The 13,449-nt window shown below is 36.6% G+C and overlaps 1 protein-coding gene across 1 annotated transcript in view; it reads right to left on the bottom strand.

Moving 5' to 3' along the window:
* The window catches only part of LOC112048436 (nitric oxide synthase), a 46,991-nt gene that overhangs the window by 4,871 nt on the left and 28,671 nt on the right, over positions 1 to 13,449 (bottom strand). The window contains exons 3-11 of the mRNA XM_024085960.2: positions 13,204 to 13,366; positions 11,852 to 11,943; positions 9,703 to 9,844; positions 7,187 to 7,326; positions 4,744 to 4,918; positions 2,949 to 3,130; positions 1,992 to 2,106; positions 986 to 1,213; positions 173 to 277 (exon numbers count right to left, since the gene is read on the bottom strand). Of these exons, the coding sequence (XP_023941728.2) occupies positions 173 to 277; positions 986 to 1,213; positions 1,992 to 2,106; positions 2,949 to 3,130; positions 4,744 to 4,918; positions 7,187 to 7,326; positions 9,703 to 9,844; positions 11,852 to 11,943; positions 13,204 to 13,366 (1,342 nt within the window). The remainder of the gene's footprint in view (positions 1 to 172; positions 278 to 985; positions 1,214 to 1,991; positions 2,107 to 2,948; positions 3,131 to 4,743; positions 4,919 to 7,186; positions 7,327 to 9,702; positions 9,845 to 11,851; positions 11,944 to 13,203; positions 13,367 to 13,449) is intronic.

Genomic DNA, 13,449 nt, shown 5'->3' with positions numbered 1-13,449 from the left:
TTAGAATTTAAACTATCGTGAGGATTATTCATTTTAAATGTATTATTAAACACGGCTAAAACTCTATTTGCTAAATTAAAAGTGAATAAATTTAACTTAACAAATAACTTTTATTTAGTTCTCAAACAAGGCAGTGTAAGAATCAAACCTATAAACTTCAATAAATAGTTACCTCGCCATTTGCAGGTGGTTCACCGTTGCCGAAGGTAGAAGTTACGATCAGTAAGAGGGTCTCGTGTTCTATCGAAAATACGTCGTATTCAGACATACAATGCACCTGTAGGGGTAATAATTTTAGAGTGTTTAAATCATATACTATAATTTTTTGACTAGTTTCTGCAGAATCACTATGAAACTAGTGAACATTCTGTATATTAATTCTATATATTTTTGAATTCTATATTTTGATACATAGATACAGCGGAATATATCTAGAATCTCTTCATATTTAAGCCTCAATTGCTCAACGGTCAGATTCGGTCGGACTCATCACCGAAGGGTGATGGTTCGGTCCCCGCCCCGTTGGACTATTGTCGTACCCACTCCTAGCACAGTCTCCATTTCATTCATTCCCCTCCAACTAGTCGGGCTAGTTGGAGGAGAATGGGAATATTGGTCATATTATAAAAGTTAAGGCAAATATCTTTTTCAAAAAAAAAAAAATTTAAAAAAGGGTTAAATATTCAAAATCTTATAAGTTTGATATAACAGATGGTGTTTTAGTGATAGTTAACCATAACCAATACAGGTCCTGATTATCAGGTCCTGGGTTATAATTTTAGGTCGAGCTATTAAATTTTTCTTTATTCCACGATATCTTAGTACTAGTAACTCCGTCCGTTATTGATCCATTAATCTGTTGTAAAATTTTAATTTTGATTACGTTATTTTTCTCTTTTGTAATTGTTTCTTCCAATTGTTACAAGTAATATTGCACTTTATGCTTACACAAATTTTGTAACAGCGAGACAACCCTAAAACTTACCTGAGCATTGAAAGCGTGTCCAAAAATAGTTCCTAACTCTTTGGCATACTGTTCAGATTTGCCTGTCTCTGTGGCATAAAGTATGGTCGCTTTAATTCGCTTGGAGAGTGCTTGGCCAAATAGTTTGGATGTAAACTTGACGGCGCGGGCAATTTGTTTGAAGTGGAACTTTCTAGTTCTGGGCTTATCTTCTGACTTCACCCATTGGTGAGTTTTCCAAGCAGGCTCCTGTTATACAAAATGTTAGATTTAAATATTTGCGTTTTAATATTTGGGCACATAGTTCGAAGAGTGTGTCCCAAGGTGCTGAAATGGCGACCGCGCTCTAGAAAACGCAGTATTGGTCGATTCTCGCCAGGTGGACTGACGACATCAAGCGAATCGCCAGGGATTCGCTGGATGCAGGCGGTTCAGGATCGTGATGTTTGGAAGTCTCTACAAAAGGCCTATGTCCTGCAGTTAATGTCCATCAGCAGATAAGATTGATTGATTTGATTGATAATTTGTACGTTATCAAAATTGGTCAATATTTAAGTCCATTAAAGAATAAGAAAGTGAATAAAAACTCGGTGTACCAAATGATGCCTCATTAATCAAGCTTCAATAGCTTAACGGTGAAAGGGTCAGACTCATTACCGAAAGGTCATGGTTCGATCCCTGCCCGCTAGAATGTTTCCGTACTTATTCGTAACACAATATTTTTTGACTAATTGGACGAGAACAGGAATATTAGTCACATTTATAATCTTTTTAACATAAAAATGGTACCGACTTAAAAGACTTTAGTAATTTTGTGTTCAAATAAAAATAAGTAAACCGATTTTCATGAAAATGGAACGGGACTAATCTGCAATATATACTCTTTCAAACAAAAAAAGAATTTTCAAAATTGGTTAGTAAATAGCGAAGTTATGAAGTAACAAACATTAAAAAATATAAATTTGCTTAGTATATAAATAAAAGAACCAATGAAGCATTTATAGTGATGTTTTTAAAATAAGCTTACTTGGTAATCATACGATGGGCGTAAGTAATATAAAGCCATTTCCTGGTGAAATACTGAAGTTAAAGAGGAAGACATCGGTGGCACAATCCAAACCCAGTCAGACGGACAGCCTCCTCTGTAAAAGAAAAATGAAGAAGATTTTAACGCATTGCCCTTATCAACTAAATATTGTTCAGATGAGAAGGATGAGATGATTAAATTTAGAAATTATGAAATTTATATAGCCTAATAGCCTGTCCTATCGAACAAGAGCTTAAATCCAGATGATAAAGTCAGGAATCGACGGCCTATATATGTATCCGAGACAAGGGGAGGGGGACTTTAGAAATCATTGGAAGACAGAAAACCCCCATGTTTTTATATCCCGGTATAGAACTCTAATTCAGGACTTCAGAAATATATTAGTAGACTTATTGACTATTAACCCTTATCTAAATATACTCGTATTAAAACGGGAGGTCATCAGAAAATATCGCTGGACATACATAAAAAAACCATACATACAGCCAAACGTAGAACCTCCTCCTTTTTGGAAGTCGATTAAAATATCAGAAATCGCACAAACGAAAATGAAATTTGGCATAGAGGTTATAGTTAGTAGATGTCCACTTAGGGCAGATTTTGCGACAGGGCCAGATTAACGAGATCTAAGGGCGGACGTAATCGTGGGCATCCGCTAGTATTTTTTTTTATTCTCTACAAGTTAGCCCTTGACTACAATCTCATCTGATGTAATCTAAGATGGAAGTGGGCTAACTTGTTAGGAGTAGGATGAAATCCACACCCCTTTCGGCTTCTATACGACATCGTACCGGAACGCTAAATCGCTCGGCGGTACGTCTTTCTCGGTAGGGTGGTCACTAGCCACAGTCGAAGCCTCCCACTAGCCAAAATTAAATAGAATTGAACATTTTAATGTCAGTTTTTCTTTAACTAATTAACAGAGTTTTCCATTACCTGCTTTTGTTCTCATTATCCAGATGTTTGATAAACTGTTCCGACGCGGAGTGGTGGTCAACTATAGACACATTGTCTCTGTGGAAACTGTTCAGCACAGCTATGTTCACTTCCACCAATGCTTTGTCTTTCCACAATGACACGTACGAGTTTGTGTCTAGGCCCATTTTGTTTGCTATACTCTGTAATGGAATTAAATAGTGAAGGAAAAACATACCACAAATTCCTATATTAAATCTTTCGTGACACTAAGGCCCTGGCATTTATTACTTAGAATAATAATTAGCCTTTTTTGACGACTTATTACAAGTTCAGTCTTATTAGTAATTAGCCTAATTTGTCTTATAATTCTTTAAAAAAAGTCTTATAATAATTAGCCTATTTTGAGGACTTATTACAGGTCAGTCTTCCCTTCCTTAAAGGAATGGGTCTTTAAGGAAGGGAAGACTGACCCTGTAATAAGTCTACACAATAGGCTAATTATTGTAAGACTTTTTTGAGGATTATAAGACTGACCATGTCAGTAAGGTAAGGAGCTTAAGCCTACCACGTTGCTTCATCACGGGTTGACGGGCTTAGAGTAATAATGTACTAAGTATTAGATGTTAATGAGGGAATGTTGGTCATATGTAAGAGATTATGGCAAATATTCTTTTTTTTAATGTTAATGATAACACCATCATAACACCATCAAATGACAACTTCGGACGAAACTACTTACTAAAAATTTCTTAGAAGAAAGAAATGCTCAGTATCTCATAGCCCCACCAAGGATTACAACGCAGGACCTCACGATCAGAAACCACATAGGTTAACCACTGAACCAACGAGACAGTTGTTTTGTTTGTTTATTTAATAAAAAAGTAACTTGTATTAAAGCTCCTTCATACATTAATCATGCGATACATATCAACGTCTTGGTTTATTTGTTCAATCAACGGGCTAACTTGTACTGAACTAAAACGCCACTCCTTAAGATGGTCACCAATAAAGGCTGGTTAAAACAGTTGACCCTTAAGGTTGGAATCTTAATAATGATTTGAATAAAGGACTATTGACCATTTACTATTGAGACAAGACAAGAGTTTTAGACAGACAGAATATATAGTGCATATGGATATAGTGCTTATGGATATGGTGCTATAGTGCTTATGGTTATTTTACGAAGGAGACCTTTTAAGTTTGAATCACGATAATTATACAAGTTATTTCTATTAATAAATAATTGGATGATGACAATTTATATGTGTATTATACTTTTGTTATTATTCAATTAAATTATTTAACAGATGTATGGTTTATTCATACTACTATCCCTCTGTCCTTACCATGACTAAACCAATGAATCGATTTTGATACATTTTAGAAAGCAAAGAGTTATTAGACTTTATATCAGAGCAAAGGCAGTCTCCGTGGCGCAGTGGTATGCGCGGTGGATTTACAAAACGGAGGTCCTGAGTTCGATCCCCAGCTGGGCAGATTGAGATTTTTTTAATTGGTCCAGATCTGGCTGGTGGGAGGCTTCGGCCGTGGCTAGTTTCCACCCTACCGACAAAGACGTACCGCCAAAAGATTTAGCGCTCCGGTACGATGTCGAGTAGAAACCGAAAGGTGTGTGGATTTTCATCCTCCTCCTAACAATTTAGCCCGCTTCCATCTTAGACTGCATCGTCACTTACCACCAGGTGAGATTGTGGTTAAGGGTAACTTGTAAAGAATAAAAAAAGGCTGCTTTTTAACATAAAAATCCGAGGTTTATTTTTGTGAAAAACCCAACAAGAACTTTTTCACGTACCTCAACAATGTTCAGTCTATTTGAATCGCAGAAGTTGCGACATCCAATCTCAGTACCCATGTACCAACCATTGAAGGCGGTACCAGTAAACTCCAAGCCTCCACAGTCCAGACTCATATTTGATACTGCGGGTAAGGCATACCATTGTAATCCTAGGTCTTTGAACCACTCGTATCTGTAACAAAACCAGAAAATTAGCAACTCATCATCATCATCATTATAAACCCATTTCAGCTCACTGTTGAGCTCCAGTCTCCTCTCAGAATGAGAGGGGTTAGGCCATTAGTCCACCACGCTGGCCCAATGCGGATTGGCAAACTTCATACACGCAGAGAATTAAGAAAATTCTCTGGTATGCAGGTTTCCTCACGATGTTTATCCTTCGCCGTTTTGAGACACGTGATATTTAATTTCTTAAAATGCACACAACTGAAAAGTTGGAGGTGCATGCCCTGGACTGGATTCGAACCCACTCCGGAATCGGAGGCAGAGGTCATATACGGGCTATCACGGCTTCAGCAACTCAAATGGTGATAATAATAATTATTATCACCAAATTATTTGGAGTAGATTAAGGGTATGAGTTATTAATCTAAATAATAATAGTCACACTAATATTATAAAGACGAAAGTTTGTGTGCGTTTATGTTCCTCATTTACGCTGGGGCTATTGAAGCGATTTGCCTGAAATTTGGAATGGATATAGATTTTATTCTGGATTAACACATCCCAAACCATGGATTTTCTGGGAAAAACCTTCCCGGAAAATCCATGGTTCAGGTGGGATTTGTGAAAACCTGAACAAACCTCTCCAAAATCTTACTATCCTATCCTACTAATATCATAAAGCTGAACTGATTTGTTTGTTCGTTCGTTCGTTTTTGTTTGAACGCGCTAATCTCAGGAACTACTGGTCCGATTTGGAAAACTTTTTCAGTGTTAGATAGCCCATTTATCGAGGAAAGCTATAGGCTATATATTATTTTCTTATTTCTACGGGAACGGGAACCACGCGGGTAAAACCGCGCGGCGTCAGCTAGTCTTAAACAAATATACATAACGTATGTCTATTTCTAATTGTGAATACGTATTCACAATTACCTATTCACTGTATTCCAAAGTTCAGTTAAACTTTAAGCTTGTTTATTATTTCTCGAAGCTTACAGCAACTTTAATACGTACTTTAAGCTTAAGGCAACGAAAGCCAACTTATGCATCATTAATAGCGCACCTCAGACTTTATTGTGGGATTAATGTTTCTAGAGTTTCTCAACCGACTAATTATTATTAAATAATATATGAATAAATAAAGGAGTAGGAAAATTAAAGAAATATGATAGGTATTACTTTGTTCGTTTTTTATCATTATGAGTAGTATTACCTCCTACTTAGTCGTAAATATAATAATTTTCAACACGCTTATATTAATTAGCTTTACTTGTAAGTATGTATGTAAGAAAATCAAATCTTGGAATACTTGGACTAGCTAAGAAACGTCATTACAAATCCAATACGGCGGCCTCCCCAATCACTTGCAACTATGTATGTAAGAAAATCTTGGAATTTTAATTTGACCCACTTCCCTGTCTTCGATTAGGATGAAATTTTGCACACGCTCTGGGTTATGATGACAAATACATGACTAACTAACGTCATTACAAATCTAATATGGCGGCCGCCCCAAGATGGACTATGATATTAATATCAAATGAAAGGGTTTGCTGTCAAGAATACGAAAAATATAGTCACGTGACTTAAATCCAATATTTGTATTTTTAGTGCCTGCTAAAAGCGTGTTTTTTGGTTTTTTTAAGCTCATCATCATCTCCTTACCCTTATCCCACTTATGTGGGGTCGGAAAAATATGTCAATCTTTTCCATTCGTCTCTATTACTCGTCAACTCATCATCCACTCCTTTTACACACATGTCCTCTTTCACACAATCCAACCATCTCTTCTTTGGCCTTTCTCTCCTCTTACGTCCTTCCACTTGCACATTAAACATTTTTCTAGTAATATGACTTTCCTCCCTACGCATTACATGTCCAAACCAAACTAACCTTCTACTCCTCATTTTTTCTGTCACTGGCGCCACCTTCAGGCTTCCTCTTATATACTCATTCCTTATTTTATCTATTCTTGTCACACCACACATCCATCTCAACATACGCATCTCGTACACATGCATTCGTTTACTATCCGTCCCTTTCACCGCCCAACATTCTGATCCATACAGCACGACAGGTCTTACAACCGTTTCGTATATTTTACCCTTAAGTCTAAGAGGCATTCGCGGGTCACATAGATTTTTAAGCTATTTAAAGTTATTAATTACGAGTAGCTATAACTTATCTTGGAGTTTTCCATTAGCTACCTACATCTTATTACGTACGTTACGTATATTTGGCTTAGAAATCTATTGAAGGGAGGACCTTTACTTACTTGGGATGTTCCATCTTCACTTCCATAACAATTTCGCGTGGTATGTCAAAGTATTCAGGATCTTTGCCGTCAGCTGACACTACTATAGGAAGAATATCCCACGCTGTACGAGGCGGCTTCCATCCCAGTTTTATGCATACCTAAAACAAACAAAAAACAAATATTGTATTAATATATATATATATATATATATATATATATATATATATATATATATATATATATGAGTAGGTATATGAGTAAATCTGTACTTATAATTTCATAATTAAACATCTTAATAAATTGGAATTTTTCAATATTCGTTCGAACCAGTTGAATATGTTATTTATGGGTTAAAGCGAACAAGCGAACCCCTGTGACCCGCTTGATGTCGTCAGTCCACCTGGTGAGGGGTCGCTTTCTAGTCTGTTAAGGGCGGCCTTAATCCTACACACAACGTTTACAAGTACGTGACTTCACTCAAAGTCATTCTCTGCCTTTCTAGGGTCTTATTTTGGTTACAGTTTGATTTGTTAATTAAGTTGGTCTGGCAAATATTGTGAATCATAATCGTTGTTCAACATTGGTTTTCTTTTATTATAAATCCACTTTGAAAGCCTTCTGCTAAAACTATGCAATCAACGTCATTTTATACTTTATACATGTTACGTGTTACATGCATAAAAAATCACCGCAAAAAATGAGGGGTCGCTTCTATTGCGGGGTCACAATCATAGCACCGTCGGACCCCAACTTCCATCGGCTCTTGGAACATATGCACATAAGCCCAGCTCATTGCCTTTTCAGTTTCAAAACAAATTATTTCCAAGCTATGTAAAGAAAGAAAGATCTTTATTTTTAAGTAATGCCACATATTACATTATTACATAGCTTCATTGTCCACGCAAACAGTGGAGCAATAAAAAAAGAATGACCTAGAAAAGGCCCTAACTTAGCATTTTGCCACATACTTCCTATAAAAAAAGTATGTATAAAAACAGACAGATGAACAAAGTGATAGTTACAGTGTCACCAGTCTTAGTCCAGTTGTAACTATCACAGTTACAACTGGACTAAAGTCTGCGTATTCAACTGGTTAAATTAAACTTGATAATTAAAACATTCGAATTATTATTTCAGCTACCAACAATCAGTGTGTAAGTTACCTTAATTTGTAACAGTCCGTTTGTATTATTGTTTAAAACAAATAAACCTTCGGTTGCAATGTTGTGCTAAAATTTACGTGGCTTTACGAAGTTTTGTTTAAATAACCTGAGTTTCCACGCCGTGTACTTAAATATGCGCTTTCAAAAGTGTTATTGTTCGGCGGTCGTAAATAAGCCCGAGTGAATTAAACCCGCTTTCTGGATAAAAATAATAGTAGTAAATTATTTCAGAATGTATAACAAATAAGTACCGATTTAACTTGACCTTTTAATGAATTCTTAGAATTTATTATTTTTAATCTTAATCTCAACATACTCGTAGTACCCTCCTATAAAATAAATTTACTTTCCGCTGGCTGCAAGCCTTTTAAACTATTGTAGGAAATAGTAGTCTGCGACGGATATGACCTCGCTCGATCTCGGGTTGGCTTGTGCCGACGCTAGGTAGCGCGACTTGTTTTTGTAAAGAGTAGGGAGTTCGAGAGGGGTGACGATCGGTTGGCGGGAACGACTTGCGATATAAGGCGCCCGTCGTACGGTCGGGTTCAGTATGTTTGTGGCGTTCAAGCCAGCAATATTTCTTGTCGTGTATTAATGAACATGTGATGTGATGCTATTTTACATAGAATGTACAAATAGCTTTTTACAATTCCGCAATATTTTTTTGAAAATACGTACTACTGAAAATGCGATTTTAGTATTTTGAAGATACAAAAGCAGACAATATAATAAAAGTAAACAAAGAAAACGTATATACAGATAAATTCGTTTATGCGACGGAAAATATTTCCTCGGAAAATTTTCAGTACTCTAGCAACAGGCTCTTGCCAGTGATAACCTCTTCTATTTGTAATGGTATTTTTTGTCCTAAATTGGTGTAAGCCAAAAATCTTATTCCAGCAATAAAATTATGTTTCAAACGTTTCGCTCAGATTTTATCTATTTTATTTGCTCGTTTGGAACAATTGAATTCTTGAATTATCTAGAACGTCGGTAACCTAGTTACCGCAAATGGTCAGTAAATTGTTCTTTATTGTTCTCTTTAATGATGCTTACAATTGTTCAATTTTAATTTTAGTCAGAGAAAAGTAAGAGCTCTAAGTGTTTATTTCATTATATTCCAACAATCAAGACAGAGACACGAAGAACTGTCTCTATGATATCAGTTTTCTGTAAAAATCGTTCCATCCTTTTAGGAGCTACGAGTTCGATGCTACGAGCATATAGATAAACACACGTTAAACTTCTTTTCAATTAAATTAAAAAAATAAAAAGAATTGTTAACCTTTCGCGTTAATGATTACAAACTTAAACCCGTTTCATAATGTAGGTACCTATGTAAGAAAAAAACTATTAAAGTGAAATATTTACCTCTGTAAATTCGACTCTAGCTGGATCACCCAATATTGAGCCGTCTGGTTCAATGTAGCCCGCATAGCTGATGAGTTGTGGGCTCCATATCCTGTAGTCATGCTTGCCGTCCGTCCGTTGGGGAAAGATGGTTATCGCTGACCTGTTGCAAACAAATAATCTTTGAAAATCGTTTTGAGGACTATATCGGATAGCTTACTAGTGTCTTCCACTGCAGGATAAATGCCTTTTGTAAGGACTTCCAAACGTCACGATCCTGAGCTGCCTGCATCCAACGAATCCCTGCGACTCTCTTGATGTCGTCAGTCCACCAACACTGCACTTTCTAGTACGGGGTCGACATTCCAGCACCTTGGGACCCCAATGTTCATCGGCTCTTGGAACTATGAGTCCCGTCCATTGCCACTTTAGCTTCTACTAGTACTTACTAGTGTACCTTACAGATTAACAGATTTAGCGGAAAAATACTCTTTCGCTTTGGTAAATTTTCTAAGGTTAAAATTCCTTCAGTTGACTGTCTCTCAATATATAAGTTGCGAAATCTAGAAATTATACACTTTTTAATAAAATTTGTATTTTTTTGTAAAAAAACATTGGCCATTATTTTCAACTAATATTTTCGTTTCCCAACTTATACAATTGGGTAAGCAAATAGTCCAAATCGATGAACCTAAAAGCTCTGAAATTTCGTTCAGATATTGACCTTTACGTACCTTTTCAGACTTTCACAAATCAAAACAAAACTCTAAAAGTTATAGTTTAGTTTTGATTTCAATATTAACATTTACCAGGTTTCAATAAAAATAACTCCCTAGCGAAATTCAGGTAACAAAATGAGGGTAAAAATAAAAAAAGGTTATAACAAAGTAATTTCCTTTTTTTCAGCCACAATAGGTTTCAAAAGTTATCCTTCCCATTCATTCATTAAGACAATTGTAACCGCGTCAACTGTACCCTTTTATGTTTTCACTCGTTTTGTTACGTTTTAAATAGGAAAGCACAACTTTGTTTCCACTCGGATCATTCGTGGTTTATTAACGAAGTTTATGTAGGTTAAAAAACCATTTCATTATCCGTTTATTTTGCATTATGCGTCTTGACTTAGCAACTTATCGAAACTATTCATATTAAAGATAACTAGCATACAGCCCGTGGTTCCTGTATGTTACTCGGTAAAAATGTAACTTTATAATGGTGAAAGAATTTTAGGAATCGGTCGAGTAGTTTATGAGTAAAACACAAATAAAAACCAAAACTTGTGATTTTTTTTTTCACCAATCATGGTTTTTTTTTTGGATAAAGTAACTTTTTCATTCATTCAAAGTGTAATGTATCTCTATTTCAGCTAACTAATAAATAATGCACTCGTTCACTCTGTATAAAAAAAAAAATTGTTGGGAAATTTTCTTTCAAATACAATTCATCCGATAGTCTGAACATTCATTTGCATACACCGGAAACCATTTCAGAAAACCGCAGTGCGTTAAAGCAATGAAAGGTTCCACATATCTCTACAACGTACAATTCATGCGAAGTACCGGGGAATTCGATAAATTATCTTTACAACAATAAATCACCACTCCCCTTCAAATGGTAATAAAAGGTAAGTTCAGAAGTAAAGTTTAGTAGGAAGCAGATAAATACGATCATATTATAATGAACCGCGTAGATATCTACTGAATTGTAGCTAGGTAGGTGCCGAGAGCCCATTAGTTGAAAATAACAACAAGTAGGACATTGATTTATAATATTACTAGTGAACGCCCGCGACTTCGTCCGCGTGAAATTTAGTTACAAATCCCTCGAGAATTTTTCTGGGATGAAAAGCCTGTGTTAATCTAGAGAAAAATCTATTTCCATTCCAAATTTCAGTCAAATAAGTTCAGTAGTTTTGGCGTTAAAGATTAACAAACATCCAAACAAACATCCATACAAACTTTCTCTTTTATAATATTAGTAGGATTCAGTGATATAGGTCGAATTTTCAAAAAATCGCCACAAAGTTTTGGTTTCTCCTACAAATTCTTAAGTTGGGTGTAAGTTTTAGCGACCTCCGACCGCCCCACTTTAAAGCACGTCTGCGAACTGCGAATACCCTCACATTAGCATGCAACAGTGTGCGATGCTATATTATTCATGTGAACATTACCTTATGTTTCCTTTATTCGTGGCGTACTTGATGTGATTGCACAGCGCCTCGAACATACCGCTCGCGGTTGTTACTGCTCTGCAATCGAATATCTGGAATAAAATGGTAGGTAAACTTTCGTCATCAACCCATATTCGGCTCACTGCTGAGCTCGAGTCTCCTCTCAGAATGAGAGGGGTTAGGCCAATAGTCCACCACGCTGGCCCAATGCGGATTGGCAGACTTCACACACGCAGAGAATTAAGATAATTCTCTGGTATGCAGGTTTCCTCACGATGTTTTCCTTCACCGATTGAGACACGAAGAGTTTACCTTACGCAAGGTAAACTTTGCGTAAGGTAAACTCTTCTTTTAGTATCTAACAGCCAGTTTCTTCGTGTAAAGCTAAAGTAACAGTAAAAATAGTAAGTAGTAAAGAAGACTTTATTTTTCCGCGATTAAGACCGTCACTTTTGCTTTATGACGTTACTTTGACTGTTACTTACTATGAAGAAACTGGCCGTAAGTGTATACTTAATACATAGTATAAAATAAAACAGCTTCTGCTGTATATTCCCTATGATATATTTTTTTTCTTTACAAGTTAGCCCTTGACTACAATCTCACCTGATGGTAAGTGATGTCGCAATCTAAGATGGAAGCAGGTTAACTTGTTAGGAGGACGATGAAAATCCACACCCCTTTTGGTTTCTACACGGCATCGTACCGGAACGTTAAATCGCTTGGCGGTACGTCTTTGCCGGTAGGGTGGTAACTAGCCACAGTCTCCCACCAGCTAGACCTGAACCAATTAAGAAAACCTCAATCGGCCCAGCCGAGAATCGAACCCAGGACCTCCGTCTTGTAAATCCGCAGCGCATACCACTGTGCCACAGTGTTCTGAGTAAACAAGGTAAATCATTCTCAGTACTGTGTAAGGTTTGTTTGTTTTGTCGTGACCACTGGTGGAGTCGTTGGAGCTAAACTTTTAACGAGGACGTACTTCAACTTTTTTAACTTATAATGAGTGGTACGTACTCGTACGTGGAGTAATTACTGCGTCCATAATGTATACAATAATACATTAATTTATGGAATTTATGGAATGAAAATTAATTTAAAGATACGGAGGCTTTGTGCCACCGGTGGGTCGGTGCAATTACGTCAAATGTAGGTTTGTCAATGGTCCATATTTCGACGACTTTCAAATTCTCATCATCATCATCATCATGATATCAGCCTATGGACGTCCACTGCAGGAGGCCTTTTGTAGGGACTTCCAAATATCCGCCGAGCCGCCTGCATCCAGCGAATCCCTTTTGGGTCAACCAACACTCCGTTTCCAACACTGACAAGGCTTTTATGATACTAACTTGTAATTTCTTCCATTGTATTCTGCCGATGCATCTGGATGCATTCCTCCACGCCAGCTTAGCACCAAACACAAGTTCCGGTGTTTTGAGCTGGTAGGTACCTTTTTCTTTCAGCTCTCTCTCTACTTCATGTAGTCTTGATATATGCGCGTCTGTGTTTTCTCTGCAAGTACGTTAAATTACATGAATTTCATATAATTAAACGATATTAGAACGAGTATCCCAAGCTGCTCTAATAGGATCTTA

The sequence above is a fragment of the Bicyclus anynana genome, chromosome 5 (genome assembly GCF_947172395.1).
Source record: "Bicyclus anynana chromosome 5, ilBicAnyn1.1, whole genome shotgun sequence".
Classification (NCBI taxonomy): domain Eukaryota; kingdom Metazoa; phylum Arthropoda; class Insecta; order Lepidoptera; family Nymphalidae; genus Bicyclus; species Bicyclus anynana.
The sequence above is the reverse complement of the archived record's forward strand: the minus strand, read 5'-3'. Positions and strand labels throughout refer to the sequence as shown.